Source organism: Panthera tigris, chromosome D4 (assembly GCF_018350195.1).
Source record: "Panthera tigris isolate Pti1 chromosome D4, P.tigris_Pti1_mat1.1, whole genome shotgun sequence".
NCBI lineage: Eukaryota > Metazoa > Chordata > Mammalia > Carnivora > Felidae > Panthera > Panthera tigris.
This window is the reverse complement of record NC_056672.1, coordinates 28,105,378-28,131,318: the sequence shown is the minus strand read 5'-3', so window position 1 is coordinate 28,131,318 and position 25,941 is coordinate 28,105,378. Positions and strand designations below refer to the sequence as shown.

General features: G+C 46.2%; 1 protein-coding gene and 1 pseudogene across 2 annotated transcripts; one reads left to right on the top strand and one right to left on the bottom strand.

Annotated features, from left to right (window-relative positions):
• Positions 1 to 1,632: 1,632 nt before the first annotated feature.
• Positions 1,633 to 2,858, top strand: LOC102951305 (annotated as a pseudogene).
• A 4,468-nt stretch (positions 2,859 to 7,326) lies between these two features.
• LOC102951600 (procathepsin L-like) lies at positions 7,327 to 11,668 on the bottom strand. Of its 2 annotated transcripts, none has more exons than XM_015541574.1 (8): positions 11,617 to 11,668; positions 11,318 to 11,453; positions 10,906 to 11,025; positions 10,671 to 10,805; positions 10,027 to 10,251; positions 9,153 to 9,315; positions 8,251 to 8,368; positions 7,327 to 7,536 (listed from the first exon to the last, which is right to left on the bottom strand). In XM_015541574.1, exons 2-8 carry the CDS (start codon positions 11,441 to 11,443, stop codon positions 7,437 to 7,439), a joined length of 987 nt encoding a protein of 328 aa, XP_015397060.1. In that variant the 5' UTR covers positions 11,444 to 11,453; positions 11,617 to 11,668; the 3' UTR covers positions 7,327 to 7,436. The 2 variants fall into 2 exon arrangements, with proteins under 2 accessions (XP_015397060.1, XP_007091179.1); XM_007091117.2 differs by having other exon boundaries at positions 11,582 to 11,662.
• Positions 11,669 to 25,941: the final 14,273 nt, after the last annotated feature.

Here is a 25,941-nt window from a genome sequence, read left to right as displayed (position 1 = left end):
AGGCTTATAATTGCTGACATATTACAACTATTCACCCTCCTTCTAAAACCATCATTGTTCACTGTTCAGCGCATACTAAGACAGCTGATGTTGCATCTTTAGAAAATGATAGGGTTGGCAGAGCTGTAAGTATACACCCCAAACAGGCCCCCTTGTTCTTTCTCCACCCAGTTGTGAACCCTGCCTTTATCCCTGACTGACAATATTCATTACCCGGCAAATGCCCCACAGCCTACAAAGGACAGTCAGATACAAAAAGGTGTCAAACAACTATCAGATGGATTATACAGTGGGCCAAATGGACTTCCTAGAGCACCCTTTCTTTTGACCCTGTGGCTTACACTTACCACCCACCAAATTGGACACAAAGATAATGAAGGACCAAAAAGACAGTTGGATTTGCCCAGGCATCCACAACATTCCTGACCAAATGATTTCCCAGTGAATGATTTGTAAACCCCGGGAAATCTCTGGAAGAAATCAGCACACCCCAGGAAGGCTTCCTAGGCCCACCTGCCCTCTATGGTTGTATAGACGGATTTGATAGATTTGCCCCAAGCCCTGTGCTATTCTTACTGTTTGGTCACTGTCTGCATGCTCAGCAGATGGGCTGATGCTCTCTGACTAGATGTGGCACTGCCACAGCAGGCAATAAAGAAACTAACACCTCCATTTCTCCTTATGGAGAAATGCCATTCCTTATGGTTTGAATCAGACAAGAAATTCTTTTTACAGAAGGTATAATCCACCTGCTTGCAAAATCTCTGGGATACACATTAAAATTTCATACCATATATTATCTTCAATTACCAGGGAAAATGGAACATTAAAATCTAGACATAAGATGGATTGTAAGATAATCAAGAAATTAACCATGAAAGACCAAACACTTTGCTCCTGAGCCTTATTAGGATCCAGAATACTCCAAACACGGGACACGGACTGACCCCTTTTGAAATAGTGTTTGGTTGTCAAAGCCTATTGGCATCTCTAAATCTTCCATCCGTGGCTGGACAATGTGATGCTATGACTACTCGAGATGAGGACTCTCTAGTACACCTGAAGCACCTTGCCAACAGAGAAAAGAGGCATGGCCTCCACCAACTGGTGAGGCTGGCCACACCTGTCCACCAGAAGACCAGGTGGACCTCAAGATCTTTGGAAGAAGATGTGTGCAGTCACCTCACTGGGAAGGACCTTATGAAGTGCTGCTCAACAGCTATACCACCATCTGAACAGAACAAAAACCCTCCTGAATTCTTGGAAGCCATGTCAAAATCAATTTTATTTCAGAATGAGTTTTAATATCAGAAGTACACTGATGCAACATTAGAACTTAGGATTTCTCTGTTAAAGAGGAAAAAACATTTTCTTAAGAGTGTTAGTTTGGGGCACCTGGGTGGCTCAGTTAAGCATATGACTTTGGCTCAGGTCACGATCTCATAGTTCATGGGTTTGGGCCCCACGTCGGGTTCTGTGCTGACAGCTTAGAGCCTGGAGCCTGCCTCACATTCTATGTCTCCCTCTCTGCCCCTCCCCTGCTCATGCTCGGTGTGTCTCTCCCTCTCTCTCAAAAATAAATAAACATTAAAAAAATGTTTTAAAAAGAGTCTCAGTTTGCTTATTACAAAAAATTATAAACAAAGTTTTTTCTTCTCTTTAATGGCCAATGGCCTAAAAATACAAATTTTCTATGCTTTATCTTTATCAGATTATTCAAGAAAACTGAGTCTTAATATTAAAAGAGCTAAAGTTTGTTCACTATTGTATAACCTGCAACATTTGCCTTTAAAATCTTTTATTCTTGACCCTCCTCTCTCCAGGCGTCATCATGAGAGTGACATCTTCTTTACACTCTGCATGGCAATCATTGATATGCATCCGCATGATGCCCAGGGAAGACAAGGTGACCCAGAAGTCCAAGTACTTCCTTAAGATCATCCATCTTTTGGACGATCATCTTTCATTGTGGGAGCAGACAACGTGGGTTCCAGGAAGACGCAGTAGGCCCGCATGTGTTTGCATGGGAACGCTGTGCTGCTGCTGTGGCATGATCCTCATGATGTATGAGATCATCTGAGGGCATCTGGAGAACAACCAGCTCTGGAGAAACCGTTGCCTCATATCTGGGTGAATGTGGGCTTTGTGCTCACCAAGGAGGACCTCACCGAGATCAGGGACATGCTTCTGGCTAAGGTGCCAGCTGCTGCCCGTGGTGGTGCCTTAGCCCCATGTGAAGTCACTAGCCCAGAACACTTGTCTGGGGCCGAAGAAGACCTTCTTCTCCCAGGCTTTAGGCATCACCACTAAAATGTCCAGGGGCACCACTGAAATCCTGAGTGATGTGCAGCTGATTAAGACTGGAGACAAAGCAGGGGCCAGCGAGGCCACACAGCTGAATGTGCTGAGAAACTCCCCCTTCTCCTTTGGGATGATCACCAGCAGGTGTTTGACAATCGCAGCATCTACAACCGTGAAGTGCTTGACATCATAGAGGAAACTACATTCTCACTTCCTGGAGGGCGTCTGCAGTGTTGCCAGTGTCTGTCTGCCGATAGGTCACCTGATTGTTGCCTCACTGCCCCATCCTATCATCAATGGACACAAGCAGGTTCCGGCTTTGTCTGCATAGACTGGTTACCGCTTCCTACTTGCTGAAGCCATCACCATCACTGCTGTACCTGCTGCTGCCCTCAGCCCTGGCCAAAGTTGAAGCAAAGAAAGAGTCGGATGAGTTGCATGAGGATATGGGAATTGTCTTGGATTAATTACCAAAAAGCAACCAATTCAGCCCATTTTATTTGTGGAACAAGGGAATAAAGGCTCACTTCTCTTCAAAAAGGAATCTTTTATTGTCACTTGGGTTGAATAGTTAAATATTGTTGCATAATGATCTGTGATCCTATTTAATCAAATGTTCAAATATTTTGATTTTTTGTAACACACACTTTCCAAAATCAAATTCTAAAACGAAGTATTTTGACCACAATGCAATTAAAATATTCCAGAGGATCCATGGAACGTTTTCAAGAGATTTGGTCTTTTTATAAAAGGAAGATATTACACAAATTAGGCTTATTTCTTATGTTAAAGTACATAGGAAGCAATGTCAAATAACGGATACTAACACCCCTAGATTATATTTATGTAGAAATACGTTAGGAAAATAAGTGTTTTAGAAATTGTATGCAACTCCTAGAAATCTGATATGTCCTGAGATGTTACTGTCGTGTGTCACAGAAACCACCAATTTCCTTGTCAACAGCCTTGTCATGATCTCTCATCAGATCTTTAACCTTGGACATTTTAAGTCTTTTATCATTTATAGACAGTTAGACTTTTACTCAGATGCTTTTATGAAAGCTTCTGCAAATGTGTTTCACCTGCAATGAGACCGATGGAAGGAACTCTTGCGTACAGATTTCTGATAACCTCAAGATCATGAAGCTGACCTGGGTAAGAATTTCCAGAATGAATGGAAGATCTGGATTCAAGCAGAAGAAGAATTAATAACATGAGACTGGATGAACAGAGGATGATTATCATTTTTATATATATTTTTGAAGCATTTCTGATCTTTAAATGTTTTTGTCCAGTATTGAAAAAACTGTTTTAAGCTATAACTTGAAAAAAGCAGCCGTTTGATAAAACATGCCTTTGTGAACAGACTGGGACACTTATCTTTTTCTCCCTACCTGATCTGTCCAGAATTCAAAAACTGTCAGTAAGTATTCTCATATGTTCTTGACAATATGTTAATTTGCATAAGTTTAATAAGGATCTGCTCTCCTTGTAACAGGACACATTTGGAAACTCTGGTTACATCACCGAGGCTTTGACAGAAATGTCATATTCAAGCAGGGACTTGCACAGACACAGATATGACCAGACTGCTTGAAGGAACTCAGGCAGACTTTATGGAGCCAATAAAGCCCATTGGAAAAACAGCCTGATACTTATATCTGAGTCTTTAAGCAAAGCAGGCAGTTTTCATACATTGTGACAAAGAGACAACAAATTCATGGTGAATTAACAGGATGAAGAAAACAGATGTTTGGGACTGTTAATTAGTAAAAAATCCTAAGAAACTTTTTCTCATAAGCTATGATTTACAGCAGTTTCATCATCAGGCCAAGTTAAAAAAAAAAAAAAGCAACTATTACACTTTGCAAACAAATTGTTCTTAATTTGGCTGTCCTTGGTAAAAATGAGGGTGATTATAGAAAGAAACATTATGTTTCAATTACACACCATTGTGGATATTACAGTCTAATAGAGTTCACTATGAACTGGACGAGATCCTAATTTCTTCTAGTTTCCTCTGAAGCCTGGCCACAAGTCTCCAAACTAATATTTTCCACTTTTTTTCTATCCTTTTGACTTGGAATCACTGGATACCTAAAACTCCCCTTTTCCTGAAGCCCTGCAAATTGAATATGAACGACTTGATGTAACCTTCTGAGAAATCACCGCAATAGCTCATATGTAAACAATCTTCATGCCTGTTCCTCTATGAGCCTCTCAGAAAGTCTGTCAGCCTGCCACTGCCTACCTACCTTACCTGCCTAAAGGTGCTTTAAGCCCAGCATCTAGAGATTCTTTCAACTGGCTATCCTTGGAACTCAGAAACTGGTTTATAACTGGATCCTTTTATTAATAAACATTATCTTTCTTGTACTGCCATAGAATTTCTTCTTATTTATTACCTGATTGTTTGAAGCAGAGGCCTCCCTCTAGGAAGATACCTGCATTGCCTCTTCCTGAAATGAATTTGACTGAACTGACTCATTGTCAGAACAAAGAGACTGGATTAAGGAGATAAAACTATCAGCTCAACTTTGAATCCGTGAATCTTCCAAGAAAGTTGCAGAGGAAGGAACCACCTAAAAATGTGGACCAAAAATCTGGGCTTTCTTGGCTGAGTGACAGAACCAAGCTTTCTAGCTGCCAGAGCCAAATAAGAAGACTCTGAAATCAGCTATTTTGAAATGTGTGCTGCTCTCAAAGACTGACAGGACCACAGGAAAAATGGAGATGTATGAACATTAACACTATCAATTAACACTCCAGACTTTGAAAAGTACAGGTTTCAACCTCACCTTGTCTATAAACCACATTTTTTTTTTCTTTTTGAAAGACTGAGAGAGGGCCCAAGTGAATGAAGGGCAGAGATGGACAGAGAATGAGAGAGGGAGAGAGAGAGACAGGAGGCTAACTTGAGAGGGGCTCGAACTCACCTGATATGTGACTCAGGCTCATCAACCGTGAGGTCATGACCTGAGCTGAAGTCAGATGCTTAAGGACTGAGCCACCCAGGCACCCCTGCTCCTTTATTTCATGTGGTAACAAAGCATATAAAGGGCTCCCACCAAAATGATCAGAATCATATTGACTTGGATACCTGGCTCTTCTGTCACTGTGCTTGGTGACATCATTTGTTCATAAAATTGTGCCACACAACATGCCTGTTGAAGAATCATAGAAAATCGGATGATACATCAGAATTCCAGCTTCTTTTCAGCATTAAAGATCTTATTCCCAAATTTCTGAGATGGTGAATTAGAAAAAGCAATCCTAAATCTGTCTATGATAGTGGAACAAAGAGGGTTCAATACCACTATGCATGCTTTGAAAACACTCCAGTCAGAAGGTAACAGCTTAGCCTCTGGAGGTCTCCAAAGTCATCATGTTCTAGATACCGTGACTGCTCAGCAGGGGGTGCTCGTGCAATCATCAGTGGAAAATATTGCTTTTATCTAAACCAAATGAAGCATATAATGTCTACTCAAATCTTCCTTTAAAAAGGAATTAATATTTCCCATCAGATAAATGAAACACATTTATTTGAGCAGATCTATTTCCAGGATTGTGGGACTTGTTTCATGAGGTGTGGAGAAATGTGTTCTCTTCTGTTTATTCATCCTTTGCTTTTTGTCCCCAAATGTTTTGAGTATAAATGACACACGATGTTACTGTAGTTTCAGGTGTACAACATAGTAACTTGCCAACAGTATACATTATGCTGTGCTCACCACAAGTGTATCTACCCCCATCCTACATTGCTATTACAACACCGTGTACTATATTCCCTTTGCTGTGCCCTTGATTCCTGTGACTGATTCATTCCATACCTGGAAGCCTATAACCCCCACTCTCGTTCACCCATTCATTCATCCTCCAGGGGATCTATGCTTTTCTTATTCTTTGTAGATTTGTTACCACTCATGTATGAACTTGATTTCTCTCTCCACAGTCACCTGCTCAGATAGTTAGTAGGTAAACTTCCAGGGGAGTTTCAGAGGAAGAAATTGTGGGGGCCCAGGGATGTCACCCCAGAAGGTACCACATGGCATATTGACAATCTTGAGTTGAAGCTATTTGAGACACAGATGCTGCAAGGACACCCAGGCTGTCATATGTCTCCCCTGAAAGCAGAAAATGAGCATTCCCATATGAAAGGTCCCCTCCCTGTACTACGAGGTAAAGAGACATCCTTATCAGCAGAGATGGGCTTCAAAGCTGAGAAAGTTATAGAAACAAACCTTGTTACTTTTTCACTCATATACAAACTCAGCCCAGATGCCACTTGGAATTCCTACAATTTAAAGCTCCCACACACCTCTTTTTCCTGTCAATTCCTCACAAATTATTGTCATTGTCTAAAATGTATAAAAACTGCCAAAAAAACACCTACCTGCCTTTGCCATTCTGGGGGGGCTCAAATTCATTACTGGGCTTCCCTAGTTGTGTAATAAAACTTTGAGTGATTTTTTTCTACTGTTTACCTGTCTTATGTCAATTAAATTCTTAAACCAGTTTGAAGAATTATGGGGGAAATGAGGACATTTTATCCTCCCTCCAAAACCATTTAATTTTTTACTGTAAAGAAGTTTTTGTATTAAAAACCAAATCATACCTCAACATATGCAAGTAAATTTTATTTTAAAAGGTAAAAATTTTATGAATGTTTTAAAACATGAGCCTTCAGGGGGGGCTGGGTATCTGAGTTGGTTGAGCATCCGACTTTGACTCAGGTCATGGTCTCTTGGTTTGTGGGTTTGAGCCCTACATTGGGCTCTGTGCTGATAGCTCAGAGCCTGGAGCCTGCTTCGGATTCAGTGTCACCCTCTCTCTCTGCCCCTCCCCTGCTCGCACTCTGTATGCCTCTCTCTCTCTCTCTCTCTTTCAAAAATAAATAAAAAAATTAAAACATGAACATTCAAAAGTTATTAAGCAAGTTAATCACACACCACTGATTAGAGCAGGGATTAAAAAAGTAGTTTCGTCACCAATGAACAGTCACAGAATCCAACCACAACTTGGAACTTCAGTGATTCAAGTGTTTTATCCCCACAATAAGATGTGATCAACTCTACAATAAAATCCATTTCCTGGATATTCTGTTGCCAGTCAAGGCCTTCTTCATCACCATCGTCTCACACGATAGGAAAGCTGGCCTTGGTGGTGATTCCACAGTGGTTGTCCCGGTCTTTGGCCATTTTTATGTAGCCATCCATGCCCCAGTCAGTGCCCCAGCTGAAAGAAGAGAGAGTTTTCCAAATACTACAAACAATCAAAAACATGTATCTTTTTGAACAAGAACATCTGATACTGAGCAGTGCACCAGAGACCAGGACAGATTCAGGAAGAACCAGGAGAGACTGTTCTTGTTCATGGTTGAGTTCTAACCCAGCACAGAATTCTATCCCCAGACCTTTCACAAAACTGCAACGTGAGCAGGAAAAGGAAAATTTTGGCACCCAGATGTGTTATAGAAATTTTTTAAAATTACAATTTAGAAATACAGTGGTACCAGTGTGCCTGGGTGGCTCAGTCGGTTGAGTGTCCGACTTTGGCTCAGGTCATGATCTCACAGTCTGTGAGTTCAAGCCCCATGTCGGGCTCTGTGCTGACAGCTCAGAGCCTGGAGCCTGCTTCAGATTCTGTGTCTCCCTCTCTCTGCCCCTCCCCTACTCATGCTCTGTCTCTCTCTGTCCCAAAAATAAATAAAAACATTTTAAAAAATTAAAAAAAATACAGTGGTACCAAAACTATATTAGGACTCTAGCAGGTGAGGCAATATCTTAACGTTGTTATTATATGACTATGTCTGTGTTCCCCCCTAGATGGGGTAAACACTGCTGGGATTTCAGAAGTGTGCTCAAGGGTTGGGGGACCTGCGTCCAAACACTGGTTCCAAAAAATATTCCCTTTTCAAATTCAAAAGTACGTATTCCTGGATTTTCATACCTGTTCTTGACAAACCAATATTTTTGGTTATCGGATTCTTTTCCTTGAAAGCCATAGCCAACCACCAGAACACCGTGATTCAGGTCTTCACTGCTGCACTTTGGATCGTAATAAATGCCTGGGGAGTAATATTCAATGGTGGGGTGAGGATTCCCACGTGACATGTGATAGTAACCCAGCCTATCAACCACACTAGGGGAAGCATTTCAAAATTCAGTTGTGATATGAATTCAGATGAGATTTAAAAGTCAGATACTTTTGTTTAGCTTGGGAGTGGGGGTGGGATTTAGGCCCTCATCTAACACTAGGAGAAATACTAACAGTCACAATCTCTTTTGAAAATACTACATCTACCCTAGGATGTCAGCCTAGGGAAACAGCAGAGAACATAAAATTGCTTGAGCCAAGGGCCTCTTTCCAGTGTTAACATCAATAGCAAAATTATTTAAAAGTTTTTAAGGTCTAACAATTAGAAAAAAGTAAAGCAAATTCTACCCATCGAATTATGTAGCCATTTAAATATATTTGTGATATACGTGAACTCATGGGGATTTGGGTCAAGTCATGGCATACAGAAACAGCAGGCATAAATATTATGTGTACAGAATGAACAACTATGTTAAATCCACACACCCCAAAATTCTACACTGAATTCTACATACCAAAGTATGTAGCCTGCTTGGAGCATGGAGCCTGCTTGGGATTCTCTCTCTCCCTCTCTCTGTCTCTGTGCCCCTCCCCCTTTCATGTTCTCTCTCTCTCTCTCCCTTTCTCATTCTCAAAATTAATAAATAAATAAACTTAAAAAAAAAAAGCAAAGCATACCAAAGTGTCACTCTTGCTGTTTCTTAGGGTGGTTTTCCAATTTTTCTACCTATATTTCTACATCAACGAATACTTACCTCGTTTATAGAACCGGAAGGTATCCAGGCTTGCATCAATAGTCGCAGAGACGGGCCCCACCTTTCGTAGTATCATCATAAGGATCTTCTCCCGCTGAGGGATTGTGTGAAAGGCAGTGATATTGGCAGCAGAATGCTCAGGCCTGTATTTGCAGGGTCCATCCTTTGAAAGGTAAAGGAAAAGAAACTTGATTACTGCCATCCACTTCCTGTGGAACATGACTTCAAGACAGGTTGCAGGTGAAAGATTTCCAAGTCAAGTTTGTTGTGAAGCAACCCAGGAGGTGAAAGGGTATTTATTATTTTAAAATTGAAAAACTGGTGTGCGGGGTGCTGGTGGCTCAGTTAGTTAAGTGTCCAACTCTTGATTTCAGCTCAGGTCATGATCTCACAGTCATGGGATCGAGACCCGTGTTGGGCTCTGTACGGAGCATGGAGCCTGCTTGGGATTCTCTCTCTCCCTCTCTCTGTCTCTGTGCCCCTCCCCCTTTCATGTTCTCTCTCTCTCTCTCCCTTTCTCACTCTCAAAATTAATAAATAAATAAACTTAAAAAAAAAAGCAAAGCTAATTGGTGTGGATTCAATGAAACACTCGTGGTCTACCTGTCCATAAAAAGTTTTTCACCTTGGAGAAATCTGTACCCTATATAGAAAGGTATGCATATCTCCATGTGATGTAGAAATAAAAACAGCTATGTGGTAACCATCTAAGCAGAGAACTATGCCAGGCAAATACCGTTTAATGACAGTCCTGACAGTCTGCAGATAGTCTACAATTGAAAATGCGAATGTTAAATATGGTGTCTGTTTTCTTCAAAAGCATTCAGCTCTAAGGGCAGAGCTGGAATGGTGACAAGTGAGGAGCTCCACTCACTCTTGCAACATATGGATAGGATTCCTCTGTGTCCAGGCCTCCGTTGTCCTTAACATACTGGAAGGCATTACTCATTAGACCACCATTGCAGCCCTCATTGCCTTGAGGCCAAGAGCAGTCCAGGAGGTTCTGCACACTCAAGGAAACACGTTTGCCAGTTTTCCGGAACATCTGTACTTCAAGGGCACCAGCTGCACTAAAAGCCCAGCCAGAAGCACACCGACCCTGGAAACAAATTATAAAGGTCTCAATCTACAAAACAATTAACAAAAGTGACAACAGACCATCTATACAAAAACTTTTAAAACATAGCAATGGTGGGGTGCCTGGGTGGCTCAGTTGGTTAAACGTTTGACTTCAGCTCAAGTCATGATCTCAGGGCTTGGGGGTTTAAGCCCTGCATCAGGCTCTGTGCTGACAGCTCGGAGCCTGGAGCCTACTTTGGATTCTGTGTCTCCCTCTCTCTGCCCCTCCCCTGCTCATGCTCTCTCTCTCTCTCTCTCTCTCTCAAATAAATGAACATTAAAAACAACAACATAGCAACACCATATTGTTCCACAGCAGGAAACCATAGCAGGGGGCCACTTTCTTTTTGGCTTTCCTCTTGGAGAGAGACCTGATAAGTAGTCATCTTTGATACTCACAGGACTTATAGTGGACGTCTGTTTTCTCTCGACAGGTACAGAGGTGCCAGCACAGAAGGGGACTTTAAACACTTCCCCATTCTCACTCTTCTGCGTTTTAAGACCAATCATCATGTGCCTGAATTCTTCATTGGTCTTCAGGGAAAAGAAAGTAGAATGTTTACAAACATGAGATTTTGGGGAGAAAGTACTGAGAGAAAGAACAAAATATTCAGCAAATCCATGCCACGCTCACCATGTCACCAAAGCCATTCATTGCCATCAAAAAGCGGTGTTTCCCTTGATAGTATTCCTGATTGTGCTGTATAATCATTTTCATATTCTTCTCCCACACGGCTCTTCTGCATTCTTCAACCTAGAGGCAAACATATAACTTATCACCTTTATTTCTATTTAAAACCAACTGACCTGCTCCAAGTAGATGTTCTCACAGAGAGGAGGAGAAGTCACAGCCAGGGATGGCCTGATGCTTCTGGGAGCTGTTCTCCAGCAACCACACAGCAGGACATATGCCCACACTGTGCGCAGTCACGGTGCCCTGCTTACTGCCTTGGTAAGAGCGGCTTCAAGATGCTACTCTGTGCTACGAACTACCACCAGCACGGACATTCTCTTTGGGTCCTCTGGATAGTTTAGATGTTACCAACCATGCCATATTGCTTCCCATGTGTCTCCTTCCACTGGATCCACTGTTCATCTAAACTTTGATCAAGCTCTATAGTAGCTGAAACTATTCCCAAGCAAAGTGCAGTCAGGAAGGCAAAAGGATACATGTTTCAAAACCTAGGAAGTGAAAAAAAATGAGAATCTGATTAGACTGATCTGTCTAAAAAAACCATCCTCCTTTCTTCTAGATGTTAGAGCCACTATGGTGGAGTAAAAACACTGAATTTATCCTCCCAAATACTTACACAAGGATGAGTCTAGCCCCACTGGGGATGCTCACCTAATCATGCAGCTGTGCAGAGGCCCTCAGCAGATGTAGCCCCAGGGCTCTCTGCTGGTGGGTGGGGGCTCCGAGGCCGCCCACTTAAAGCCCTGGGGTTTGGCCTGATTGGCCTGTCCATCCCGCCAGTATACTGTAATCTTCCCAATCTGCTTTCGTTTCCCAAGCTGATGACTTCTATTCTGATGTTTTCTTGATGATAATTGCTTGTTCTTTACAGAAGAAAAACTTGTTGACCATGGTCTGGGGTCAACTCCCTGTCAAATGGTCCTTAGATGGTTTGACTAAAACAATAGAGCAGTTGCAGTAGTCCAGCTAAGGGTCCAAAAGAAAAAGCTCATGCTTATTCAACAAAGAAAATAATGTTAAACTTCCATTTAGTTGATGCCATTATAAGATATGAAAAAAGTGTGTATTGAAGGCACACTGAAATATATTTAGTGGTGATTTAGTGATCTGTGTCCCTGCATGTCAAATCTGAGGACAGGGAGCTGGGAGGAGCTTGGGACTCCCCTCATTTCATTCTCAGAGGCTACCTATCAAAGATTCAAAGCCACTGGTGGAATGGCACCCGGGTGACCGTCATTCCATAGGCAGGGGACAGAAGAACTATTGGGATCTCTAGCCTGTGACCTGAGAACCCCTTTCTTCTGTTTCTCATTCTTTCCTGATTGCCTTTCCACTGGAAGGTTACATGCTTGGGCCTGTCTCAGGGGGAATCCAGGTGTGCTTTCCATTTTCTAGCATCCCCTAAAGTACTCTGTACAGCTCTGGCCCTACTTGGGGAACGTGGGAGCATTCACTGGGTTGCATTGGACTCTGGGAAAATAGGCTTCAGCAACTGGAAGGCTGAGCGATTAACACATCAAAAGGAGAAAAGCCATATGATTATTTGAATAGATGCTTTTTAAAAATAAAAAGAAACATGCTATTTCAAATCAGTGAGAAGAGAATGGTCAATAGTTAATCATCTAGGAAAAATTAGAAGCAGATCCACGAAACGTATTACTGATGGATTCCAGAATTCAACATAAAAAAAACAAAAGTATGAAAGTATTAAAAACATAAAAGAAAATGTATTTATGACTTTACACGGTACCAAAGACACTAAGCACAAAGTGTAAAGAAAAGATAGATGTGATTACGTCAAAATGGGAATTACACCCCACGAACAAAGTTAAAAGACACTCCACAGCACAGGAGAAAAATGTTTGTAACATGTAACACAAAGCGCACATCAAGGAACATACCTATTAAGGAGGAAAAGATAAATCACTTCAAAGAGATAAACTAAGGATATAAGACTACAGTTTGTGAAGAGAAAATACAAATAGTAGATGAAGCCATGGGAGACGGTGAGCCTCCCTGAGATCAGGAAATGAGAAGAACATGGCCCATCCGTTCTCAGCAGATCCACAATAAACAGCCGCGACTGATCCTTTCAGATGTCCTCAGGTGCTGGGACACGGTCCTCTTCTGCCTGCGGGAGAGACAGATCACAGGATGGCCACGGGACGGCAACATGGCAGCTCTGTGGACATTGAGAAGTTTAGATAAGCAGGCCCTCTGACCTGCAGGTCAGCAGGGAAACCTAGATGAGCCTTTCTAAAGTTACATATTGTCTGTAAGAGCAAAAAGATGGGAAGGATCGAAGTGTCCAGCAGTAGGGAGACGGTTGACTGTGGGAAGCTCTTCAGTGGTTTGAGAAAGTTGGGAATTACTTAGAAACCCGCTCCAGCTTTTATGAACATGGAAATAAATCCCTTACCTGGTTTTATACAAAGGCATTCTTCACATCACAATAGAGAAATTGAGGAAGAAATAAATACATTGGCTCCATGCTAAGGCCTTTTCCTTCCGCCTAACCTGATGACAACATCATCTTTACTCTCTATTCACAACCATGTAATGAAATCTAACCACCTTCCTTTTCTCTTTCTTTCTTTCTTTCTTTCTTCCCTTCTTCTTTCTTTCTTTTTTGCAAAGAATGGAAAGAGGCATGAAAAAGATATACAGGTAAGTAGGAGATGGTCTGTGGGTCTAAGATGGGTCCATGTATCAGTGAGTTCCCCAGAGAAACAGAACAGAGTTTAACCCCTCCACCCCATGTAAACATACACACACACATACACACACACACACACACACACACACACACACACACACTGTGTCACAGTCTAGACGCAGCATTCCTTCTTCCGCAGAAACCTCAGTTTTGTTCCTAAGACATTCTACTATTCGGTGAGGCTTCAGGGGTTTGGGACACGCTCCCCCAAAGTAAGCGGCTGTGGCATACTGGTTGTTTGAGCTGCAGGCACTTGAAAAGCAGCAGGTGCAGGAAGGACTCTCTGACATCCGCTTTCCAGAAGCAGGTCATAAAATTTCCCTGAGAAAGGTGTTCTCCCCTGAGAAAGGATCCAGCAAGAGAGCATCCTGACCAACAGAGGCTGGGAGTCAACACCGAACGCATCTATGAAAACAATTCCTAAATAATCCTGTTGTTCCACTAGTTTCGTCCCCTGCCTCCCAAAGTATCTCATTATCACTTCCCACAACTTACTGCACTTTTTCTTGTCATTTCTTTACAAATTTATCAAGACTTTCTCTAAAGGCATAGAAGTTTCCAGTTGTGGTCACTCCTTGGGGTATTTAATTCGATTGTGAAGGCTCACATTGAATATAAAAATTTAATACAACTTGGATGCTTCCTCTGATGAATTTGCCTTATGTCAGTTTAATCTCATGTTAGTCCAGAGACCTTAAGAGCACAGGAAAACATTTTTCAGCCATGTGTGCTCAGGTGTGGGTTCTGCATCCTGGCTGGGAACTCGTTCCCCACGCCCCACTGTCCTCCACCTGACTTATGTAGATTCTTGTTGCAGAGGGGAACTGTTCTAAGGTCACTGCCCCATGATCTGCACACTAGAGGCTCAGCGAGCACTTGAATCAGAGGAATCCAAGTAGTCTGGGCAATAATCCAACACAGGCTATGCCAAATGGTGTTACTAGAAAGGTCAGGCTTGGTGCCAACAATCACCTGTACAGGAGGAGATCCCGCCCCAACCACACAGGGCTTGGGTTGAATGCAGGTGAAATGTGGGCCCCACGGCCCCCTCCTCCAAGCACATTGTAGCAGTCTACACAGCACACAAGCGTTTGCAGGGACTGGACAGGAAGTATGCTGTTGCAGGGAAGATGCATAGCCCGCTGCACCCCTGCTTGCTCAGAGCTCATGATCTAGACAGGTGGGAAGCAAAGATCCCTGCTGGCTGGTCACACTCATAGGACAGCACCAGGGAGCTGGACCCCAGGAGGTCAGCACTGTCCTCCTGAGACCACAAACCACCATCTTACCCAATGTGTTCCTTGCTCTTTTTCCAGGACAGAGTGAGACAGCTTCCCACGCTCGCCTGCTCACTGGGAAGCAAGGTGAATTACTTTTTACTGTGCTGAAATATGCACAACAAAATTGACCCTTTTAACCGTTTTCATTTAGTGCAGTCACACTGTTGCAACCCTTACCACTATCCATCTCCAGAATGTTCCTCTCACATTGAACTCTGTCCCCATGAAACCCTAACACCCCTCTCCCCTCTCCTCTCAGCCACTCAATTTCGACTGTGATGGGGATAATATTTTTGGAAGGCTTATGTTCACTTTTGATTCACATTCGTATATGCAACACACCCTTGACTTACCAGAAGCATCCATTACCTTGGGAAGTGTAGTAAAGGAGACATGAAAATAAAAGTCAAATGTTCAGGATTTAACTTGCAAAACCAGAGTTTTGAGCTCCTGGCTTTCAATAATAAGCCAGGCTTTATAGATAGATACACTGTCCTTCCAAATGCCAGACGCTCAGGAGAAGCTGGGTGGCACTGAGGACACTCTGATTGACAATCACTTTGTCTTCCACTCTGCATGTCTTCAAGAGATGAAGGAATCCAAAAGCAACATCATAACTGTGTTAACAAATGTTTACGTGGCTATCATGGACAAGGAATCCAGACTTCTATGTAACGTGGAAGGAAGGACAGGGATGAGAAGCTCAGGAGGGAACATGAGCACCCTTGCGAAGTAAATCCTGCTCTTCCCATTCTCCATCCTCGAGTTTGGGCCGTTTGTCTGGGTGGCAGTGGAGCCTCACACAGAGAAGCTCCCAGGGCGCTAAGGAGGCTGTTTCCCCAGCAAGGGGAGCCCGCAGAAGTACTCAGCCCCTTAAACCAGAGGGAGATAGATGTAGACCCCCACAGACTGGTTAATAGTGTTGTCAATTCCAGGAGCATTCAAATGAGTCAGCAGATGAGAAAGCTCCACATGTCTTAAGATCTAAAGTTTACGTATGAATAAAAAACATGTAACTTGAAAGAGATTTTCGAGATTTGAAAAATATCTTAAATATTCCTATGGCATTTCCCATAATGAATTGTGAAACTGAAGGTTTTGAAACTACCAATATCTATAATATTGACCAATCATTCTGGTCTCTCATGATAGTGGGAAGATTGCATTTTCTTTCTATTCTTGTAAAAATGTGGTATTATAAAGACTGTTATAAGTAGTAAAACAATGTTGTAAAAAAGTATTACAAGGTATGTCAACAGTTATTAATAAGTTTATATTTTTCTAGGAAAAGTTCTCAAGATGCTTAGACTCCCTGAATGTGGCAAACGGGCACTCATGAATGAATCAGTGAGAGTCAAGGCTCTTGTCCATGAGATCAAGTCTTTAGGGCGAGAAAATCCTTTACCTCATGAAAAACACACACACACATACACACATGATAATAAAATTGTGTGTGTGTGTGTGTGTGTGTGTGTGTGTGTGTGTATCAGCTGTCCCCTGGTTCATTTCCTGCTCCTGTCACCCACATTTCAGAGGTGCCCATGGATTCTCCTTAAAATCCCCTTGCAGAGGCTCCCCTGGCCCTCCCTCCTCCAGGGTGTTCAGTGGGGACCTGCGCTCCCGTCCCGGTCCTGGTCTGTGTCTGGAAGCTGCTGAGTTCCAGGCTTGAGGGGGTTGAGGCCCCAGCCTGTCAGCAGCACATGACCTTTGGTTGCAAAGATGAAGTCTGATCTTACTCTCAGGTGGACACCCAAAATTCAGCTCCAATCCCTGAAAATAACACCCCAGGGCCAATTTTTCAGGCACTGTTGATTTGAGCCTGGTGACCCCTCCTTGGTGAGCAGGCACATGGGTGAACCTGTCTCTGTGCCCTCTTGTGAGCCTGGGGCTGGTGTTCAGAATAGCTCACCAATAGCTGGTCAATCAAGATCTGTAAACAAGGAATGTGATAACCGCACACCTAATAAACAGTTTAGCTCAATTAAGTCCTCAAGAATCCAAAGTCCGGACAAGACTATGATGCCACCCCACATATAGATTCAAACTGGGGGAAAAAAATGGAAAAACAAAAGAAAAAAGTCAAACAAAAATTTTAATTCTTCCTCCTCTGATACCACTTTAGATATTTCCCTAAAGTAACAAATCTCAAATTCTTGCAAAATGCATTGGATCGTGTTTTCTACCTTAGCCCTTTTTGGGAGCCCAGCTTCTCTGCATACTCTAAACACACTGGGTAATTTTGCATATTCCTCTGCAAGTTTTCTCTTACCTCGTTATTTTTAACTTTCAGCTTGATGGGTCTTTTTACTTTGTTTTTAAGAAATTGTGGTAAGAGAGACAAACCTCAAAATTGGTCGTTTTAGCACATTTACCTGCGGGGTGCAGGGGCAGCCAATCCTGTGCACCCTCAGCACCAGCCATCTCCAGAACGTTTCTCATCTTGCAAACCTGGAAACTACTCACAAAGGCAGTCATTTTCAGCCTCAGGTCTCCCAACCTCCCTCAGGTTTTACAGCCTGCCTGCCATCTAGCGGCTGCTTGCGCAGGTACAGCCAGGTCTGCCCTTGGTGTTGGAGGGGCTCTCCCAGGGTCACGCCATCCAGGCTTAGTGACAGCCCCGTGGACTCTGGACGTTGATGAGTCTCATTTGACTGCAGGGGCTGAGCCATGTTCTGGTTTCTTCCTCCTGCAGGGGGTGGAGCCAGCCACGCATGGTGGGACTTCACCAGACAGTTCCCACCTCACCTGATTTCAGGAACAGAACACCCTGAAAGGCCCCCTGGCCTGTCCCCCAAGGCCTTTCCCAGGATGGGGCAGTGAGCGCAGTGGTCCTTAAGCCCTTCGGATTTGGGTTATACGCCTCGTTGTTTTACTTTAACATTCCCGGAGCCCAGGCAGCCCCACATCCTGATGAACATGTGCCAGTCCCGGCACCTGCATCTGAGAAAAGTAGACAGACTCTTGCCATCCTTTGCTTTTCTTTGTCCAGAGCTCTTCTGGCCCCTTCCCTGTTAACAGAACTCTCCCCGTGGGGAGGATGGCTCCTTTCCCAGCACCGCCCCTGGGCCCTAGGGCCCTGGGGCCAGGCCACCCCTTGATGTTTATGCAGGCCCACTCCAGAACCCATGCTGGGCCAGTCAGAACCTTCTGTGGAGCTCTGCACACAGAGAAAGACAGAGACAACCCTGACTTCTGGGTTCGGGCAGTGTGGTGCCACATCGCTGTATGTGAGGATCTCTTTGAAGCAATAGAGAGAGACGTGGCCATTCAGGAGAATGTTGCCATGAGAAAAGAGCATCCACTCTCCTAAGGAAGGGACACCCCGAAAGGTGGACCCCATGGATGGCCTCTCCCAGGCTTGCCTGTCATTTGGCTTCTACTTAGGGTCGGCTAATAGGGGGGTACTGCATGGGCTGGGGGGAGATTAGGCTCACGTGTTTCCTCCCCCATCATGCAGTGCTGCTTCTCTGACTCCAGCTGTGTGTCTGTGACTCTAAATTCTTGAGCGGCTTCACCCCTGGGCTCCAGCTTCCCCAGGAAAGGATTTATCCCTGTGTCTTTCTGCCCCAGGGGAGGTAATGGCTTCCTTCTGTCCCAGCCTCCAGATGCTTCACTGTCTCTTGGGTCTTCCTGTGAATTTTGCCCATGACTCTGCCTTTCATTAATGTCCCCACCAGGACCCTGACTGATGTGGATCAAGCACTACCACTCAGGTCCGAGAGACCGTCTTTTGTCAAAGGCAACAATAAGTGCCCACAGGAGCTGTCCGTGGTGTTCAGTGCCGCTGAGCGTCCCAGTGAGAAAGGTCTTCCTTTATGGAATCCCCTCCAGGGCTTTCGGTCGCTCTAGGGGCAGGTCTCGGTTTGTGGTCTGAAGTCCATCCTGGCTAATCTCCCCTGTTGAGAAAGCAGGTCTGAGCAACTGCACGTACCAGATGTCAGCCCCGTGGTTGGCTGTTCGCGCAATATTTCTATCAATGGCAGCAGTAGTGCTTTTCCGCTATGGGAAGGATATTAATGATCCACTTTTCAAGTCCACGTCTGTTACTAAATGGAAATAATGGGTCAATTTTGAAATATCATATGAACATTTATGGCGAGACCTGTGAGGTTAGCTGGAAACATGATTTGGGTCCCTTGCGTCTGTACCTAGAGCCTGGGGGCCCCAGGAGTGGTGCCCATGGACCCACGGCCCCATTATTAGCGCGCCTGCCTGTCTCTCCTCCATTGTCCTGAGGGCAGAGCTAGTCTGTCTGCCTCAGGGCTGGGACTTGGGCGGTGAGAGGCGGTTCCCCATAAGTGCACTGGGGGAGGGACCCAGGGAGCTGAGATACAGCTGTAGGTAGCACCCTAGGTTTGCAGGGAATAATAACACACATTGCAAAGTTCTGAAGAATTGACCATTTCCCCTGGGCTGCCTGGCTTTCACAGTCGGTGAGCCAAACATAAAGTGAGCCCTTGCATAAGAGCAAAGATTTCAGACTGAGGACAAGCCCAATGGGAAAATTCAAGGCAGGAAGGAGAAAAGCAGGAACAGTTACTCTTAACTGAATAGGTCTCTCTGATTATACAAGTAGGACACCTGGCAAATAGAAATGTAAAGAAGAAATGATGCAACCCTCAGTGGCAACATGGTCCCCGTCGCAGTGTGCTTCTCTGCAGACTCTTAGTCCAAGTGGCGAAGGCTCTCGGGTTTCCCGAGAAGGGGTCTGTCCACTCCCCGTGGCATCAAGCCTGTGTCCTGGACAAGCACCGTCAGGGATGGACTATCTCAGTGGCACCACGGCCTCCGGCTTCCTAGGAGCAGACCAGATTTGCCAAATGAAAGGCATTCCGGCACCTCCTGCAGGAATTTTTTGTGGGGAGAATAAAAGATTAGGACAGACTTGTACACAGTATTGTAACAATAATGATTTCATGTGGAGACATTAAAACTACAGAGGGAAAACATTAATTTTTGCTAACTGCTGGCCCCTAGTGGCCTGATGGAGAAGCCCCTTTGCAAGCTGGGCAGAAGACCCTCCCTTGTGCTCCTCTCTGGGGACAGAGGGCAGCAGCCCTCTGCAAGAGGCCCAAATACCCAACTTGTCCAGTGACATCTCTTCAAGTGTGCATGTTGGCAGCAAATCCAGTTTTCCTCCTCCCTCCCTCACCCATGTACACAGCACTGCCAGACCCTGGGTTTCAGCCTCTGCCTTTGTCACAGGCACATTATGTCTCTGAGCCCCGGGTTACTTCTCCCCGAAGGGGGTTTATCACACAAGCTCACCAAGTCCAGAGAATCCGGTGAGATGACACGTGTGTGGCACCTGGACCAGGTCAGCAGCCTCCCCGGGAGACCCGCTGCATCGCTGTGCTGATTGCAGCTGGGGTGGGTCCTGGGTCCAAAGGGCACATCCTCCTGACAGAACCTTCTGTCACCAGGCCCCAAGTCCCAAGTCTCCCTAAGCAGTGGCTGAAGGATGCTGCCACACACAGTGACACTTGTGGATAATCCCGCCACCCTGGGCCGCACTTTGTCAAGAATCTACTTGCAGAATCTTCAAGTTAGGGAAAATCGGTGAGAAGGAAGATGAATGGAGACACAACTTCTGAGGGGTGAGGGGTGAGTAGCAAATAACATTTCTCTCTCCCCAGGAACCATGTGTCACTTGTGTGCGACTGGTTCAGGGTAACTCCAGGGCTCCTGGAGCATAATCTTCATTACCCATGAGGACCTATGAAATTTCCAGGTAACAGATCTAAATAGATTTCTTTGTCTCTCTCTCTCTGTCTTGAGTCACTGGGTATGCCCAGCATTCTAAGAAGAAAGTCTAAGGGGAAGGACCCATCCTAGGGCCAATATTGATCTATGCAATCTGAAAGCTGTGCTCGACAAGCTCACTGTGTCTTCAAGGGCTGATCCCTTCACAGCCCCTCAAGTAGAACACAACACCATCTGCAATTTGACATTTGTGGTTTGGACTTTTGGATCTTTGGCCATGATTTTGGTGAGGCCTGTCCTTACTATTGCTGGGACACCTGCAATTTCAGGCCAGGAAGGGGGTGGACACAGGGCCCACAGCCAGGCTGATCATACCTAAGGCCACCAAGGCACCAGAAGACCAAAGCAACCAACACAAAGCCAGCACTCCTCCTAGACTGTGACAGGAGACAGCACAAAGCAAGCACGGAGTGGAGAGACAGGAGCCGGGGAGGAGGCAACTATGTGCTGGCTTGCAGAGCCGGGGTGAGGGCAGGAACCTTGCAGAGCTGGTGGAGGAGAGTCTGGGCCCTCGTCTTCTGAAGTTTCTCAGCAGCCCACACTTAAGGATCTCACCAGGGTGGTTTTTCCAGACCCCGAGAGGGCCAACAGCTGCTTTTGATTCCACCCTGGAGGTTCTGGGAGGATCTCAGCTACTGGAGGAAGGGTCCTCAGTGTGTATCCTGAACACAGGTGACCGAAGCTGTGTTACAGAAAAAAGCAAGGCCCTGAGCAGATTTTAAATTTTGCCCCAGGTTCAGAACTCCTGCCTGGTCTGTGCTTTTTGTGATAACTACTTTTAAGAGCTACTCCCTTAGGGACTTTCAAATATGCAATAGAGTGTAATGAACTGTGGTCCCATCCTGCACAGTACATCCTGGGACTTACTTATTTTACACCTGGAAGTGGTACCCTGGTCAGCGATGCTACCCATGTCTGATTCTGTCCCGTTGCATCTAAAAACAATTCATGTAAAGTGCATGCGACAGGTAATGGACCATTCTAGCCATTTTAGAGGGACTGAAACTCTGTGGCTTTACTACATGTACTATGTGTACAACCAGCCCTGCTCTGGGTTCCAGAGCATTTCCACCCCCTAAGGAAGCTCCGTAGCTATAACCAGTCACCGCCTTTCCCTGCCCGGGTTCTGGCAACCACCGGTGAGCTCTCTGTCATCAGGGAGGTGCCCGTGTCCATGGCATTTTGGTGCACAAGAAATGGGGTGGAGTAATTCCTGTGAAGCCGTCAATTTAAAGGGGAACCAGGGTCAGCCCGTCAAGAGTGGCCAGGGACCCCTGCTCCTCTGTGTGGAGGGGTCCCATTCCCTCACGACACCATGATGGTGCCAGATGCTGAGAAGCGGCATCAGGAGGTACAAACACGATGCTGTGGTGGGGCCGGGGACCCTGTAACCTTCCCACTGTCCTCTCTCAGCCCTGCAGAGAGAAGCAGGATAATTCACACATTCACTCATCAGCACACATTTATGGAGGCCCCCATGGGCTGAGCAAAGTGCAGGGAACAGGAAAGTGTAGACCCGACCCAGATCCGTGTCCTGGGGACACAGAGACACGTGAACACTGACCCCAAAGACAACAAGAGCACTTTGATAGGACAGTGTGGGCAGGTGTTCTGTGCACCAGAGAGCCCACCTGGACACCTGCACAGTCAGACACGGGTCTCGCCGCCCTGGCTCCATCCACCCTCACAGCCAGCCTGCTTTCCCACCCCCAGCCTGATCCTGGCCCCAGAACAGGGGCCTGTTGGAGTGTGGGGTGCAGGCTCAGGGTCCTTCCCTGACCCAGGATGGTCCCTCCGCTTTAACCTGCTAACTTCCATACATCCGGGGGACTGCTTTTACTGGGTTCTCTTCCAGAACGTTCTTCCCCAGGAGGCTCCAGCCCAGGTGGGGTGTGGTGGGATGATCTTCCCCCTCAACTGGGAGCCAACTTGAGGAGAAAGTCGTGTCCCCAGCACCTGGCAGGGAGGTGCTCAATAAAGGGGTGTGTAGAAATGACAGGACTCAGGGGGACCTGCAGGAGCCTCTCAGAGGGAACTGCCTGCTTTTAGTCTCCTGTGGTCTCAGGCCTGGCAGACACTGCTTCCAGCTCTCACCCCGGGAGGGGGGATGTCCTGCTGGCCTCTTCCCGCTGAGCCACGGTGGCTTCTTCCACTGACCACCCAGCAGGCTCACCTGTCAGACTCCACTCCTTCCCCATTTTCTCTGTGTGACCCTGACCTTCCTTCTCCACATGGCAACACTGCCTCCTAGTGGGCACGGTGGGAATGGGCGCTACGTTTTCAGTTCTTGATGTTGGGGGTGCTCGTGGATGTGGGTGCTATGTGTCCACACACGTTTACACATGTCCTGGACGGTAACAACTCCCTGGGTCCACCTGAGCGCTGAGAGTCTGCTGAGCATTTATTTAAGAGAAAAACTTGCTTATGATTACATGACCTTAGGCTTAACTGCATGCCACATATGACCCAGCCTGTTTTGGAGAGTGTGTTATCTCAACAGTTGAGGTTTCCAAGAATGCAAATGCTTAATAAATTGGTAAAAAATATATACATATAACCCCTCACGAGCTCCTACCCTCACTTGCGAAAATCAGGTAGACAAGCTGCTACAGTGTCCGCGTGCCATCCCAGCACTCCAGGATGCACGGGTGTCTGCAGGCACTTCATAGTGACCGTGCACGGGTCCCCATACCTGCCAATTTCACTACAACCCTCATGCCCTGGGCCCCAGCATTTATACACTGCAACACATTATATTTCACTGTAGATATTCCCTTTGATGTCTCTGGTATGTCACAGGGAGGCCATTCCATTCACATTTAACATAATCTGTGCAGGTACTTGTCATCTGTGAACTCCTCCCCCTGCCCAGTGCTCTGTAGAACTTGACGCTGTCCTTATTCTAGCTTCTCCCTTAGCCGCAAATTCCAATAGGTTCAGACACAAAGCCCTGCAGGGGAGGGAAAGGGCTGGGGGAGCCTACCAGTAATTCCCCTGAATTGTGACCCAAGTCAGCGCAGAGGCTGAAGACGTTCTGTTGTGACACAGTCACCCATCCCAGAGCTGCCCACCAGGCGGGAAGAAATGGGGCGCTAGCTGGATCTCTCCCTGATGCCATGTAGTGTTACAGATAAGCCCTTGACCCCAGAGCAAATCTGCCTCCCAACCCTCTAATTTAACCTTCAAAGCCTGCCCTTTCCCCTTCCCTTTAAGTCAGTCCCTGGTTCCCCCTCCCCTGCAGGGAAAGCATCTGAACTGCAGTCACCATGTCCTGTGAGCAACACCATCCATTAGGAGTATGTCACCAGGTGGAATAGAACATTCTCCCCCTAGTTTGTAACACACAGCTTACTAACATACCAAATCTTTTGAGGGCACTGGTGTCCTTTTCTCCTGTGACAGGGGAAAGGCAGAAACCTAATTCTGGCTATAATTGTACCGCCAGGTGCCGGGGGACACTGTGCAATAATTGACTTGTGGCCCTTTCTGTTTTGTGTGCTGTTGATCTTGGCACCTTGACTTTGGCCAGCACTTCTGTCCGGTGTGCAGGATTGAGGGGATCCCCTCCGCCTGAGCCCCTCTGGTCCTTGCACTCTGAAGACCCTAGAGGCATGGTAGCCATGGCACACTGCTGAACCCCCAGAGAACTTCCAGAAGCCTCTCTGACCCAAGGCTGGCTTGCTCCTGGGCAGCTGAGGGAGGGCATGTCTGTGCCCCGCCCTCCACTGACTCCAGCTCACTCGTTCAAATGACCTTGAAGGCAGTGCTGGTGAAAAGCTGCTCAGTCCAAAGGGAGACAAAGTTAGAAAACACAACCATTCTGAAAACTCCGAAGATGCACTTTGGAACTTTTCACAAGTTTAAAAAATATACATAACTTTGAAAAGTACACAAGCTTCTAATATCTGAAGTTCACACATCAGCCAGCTCTTCCTGGTTTCCCTCACATCGGCATCTGCACATGTTCTCAGAGTCTTGGTCTGAACTCCCAGGACAGTGTGGAGTCCTTCCTAAGGGATGTTCAGAGACCAACTGTGGCAGACTGCATGTTCCAAAGACGGCCCCAGCCTTGTCTTCATCCCACACGCCCCTCTGCTCAGTGGCCTTGGCTCTCCCCATCATGAGGTAGGGTCTCAGCCCGTCTCCGGGTCCCTGGGCCATCCCTAGTGACAGGCCCCAAATACCTGCAGGAGCAGAGTCTCACCAGGGAGCAAGGTCAGGCCATAGGAGTCTGGAGCTCCTTGTGAGCATCCTGGCACACCTGTTGTTGGGACTTGAACTCGGAGACGCCTTCAAACTGTGGGAGCCCAAGCAATGGGGAGGGCTGGGCAAGCGCTCTGGTCACCAGCCCAGGCTGCACGCCCCGCCCACACATGCCTCTAGGACATCCCACCAGTGGGCCTGCGTGGACACCAGCCATTCCCAAGCAACAGGGGGTTCCAGCTCTTGGAGAGACTTCCAGGAAGAACCATGCCCCTGAGCCCAGGTGGGAAACGGGAGAGACGGTTTTTGACAAAATCACAGAGCTGCGAGGATTCCGAGAGTGTGTTTACATTAACAGATAACCAGTCTCTCCATTGCTTCCCCAGTGGTGCCCCCCTGTCCTAAAACCCTCGTGTGGACCCAGCCTCATCCCCCCGCACCCTCACCTCACTCTCTTTCCATGTTCTCTAGATACACTGTCTCTTTTCTCCGGGGTTCTGAGCCCGAGCCTCTGCTCAGACACCCCTCTTTTCTCCTGTCCCCCTGACTGGCTCCTCTGGGTTCTCATCAGACACCTCTTCCTCCTGCTGTTCTGAGCTACCTCCTCCCCCTCCCAGCACTTGCTCCTCCTGGCGGTTGGGGATGTGCCTTCCACCAGGTGATGGCTGAGACCCAGCAGGTGCTGCATCAGTTCTGGTTGTTCCAATACAATTTCCCCCTGGCAGAAGGGATTCCGCTGGGGAGTCCCCACCTCTCCTGTGACTGCCCCTGACCGCACTGTCAGGAAGCCCACAGAATTTCCCTGCACACACCACATTTGTCATTTTAGGTTAAACAGTTGGAAATGTAAGCGTCTAGGAGGGAAGTCTCATGGAGGGTCCTTCCGGCATGACAAGTGGCCCAGTCCAGAGGGACTTGTCTCAAGGTGCTGGAGGTCTTGTGGGCTGAGACCTGCTGTCTTCCACCTCATGTGCTCATGACCGGTTACGGGGTCTATTAACTACAACCTTACAT

Excerpts from the sequence above, each read along its gene's own strand:
- LOC102951600 (XM_015541574.1), bottom strand. The coding sequence starts at position 11,443 with ATGTATCCTTTTGCCTTCCTGACTGCACTTTGCTTGGGAATAGTTTCA. Across the intron at positions 10,806-10,905 it reads TGAATGGCTTTGGTGACATG|ACCAATGAAGAATTCAGGCA; the intron begins GTGAGCGTGGCA and ends TTTTCCCTGAAG. Across the intron at positions 8,369-9,152 it reads CTTCCGGTTCTATAAACGAG|GCATTTATTACGATCCAAAG; the intron begins GTAAGTATTCGT and ends ATTACTCCCCAG.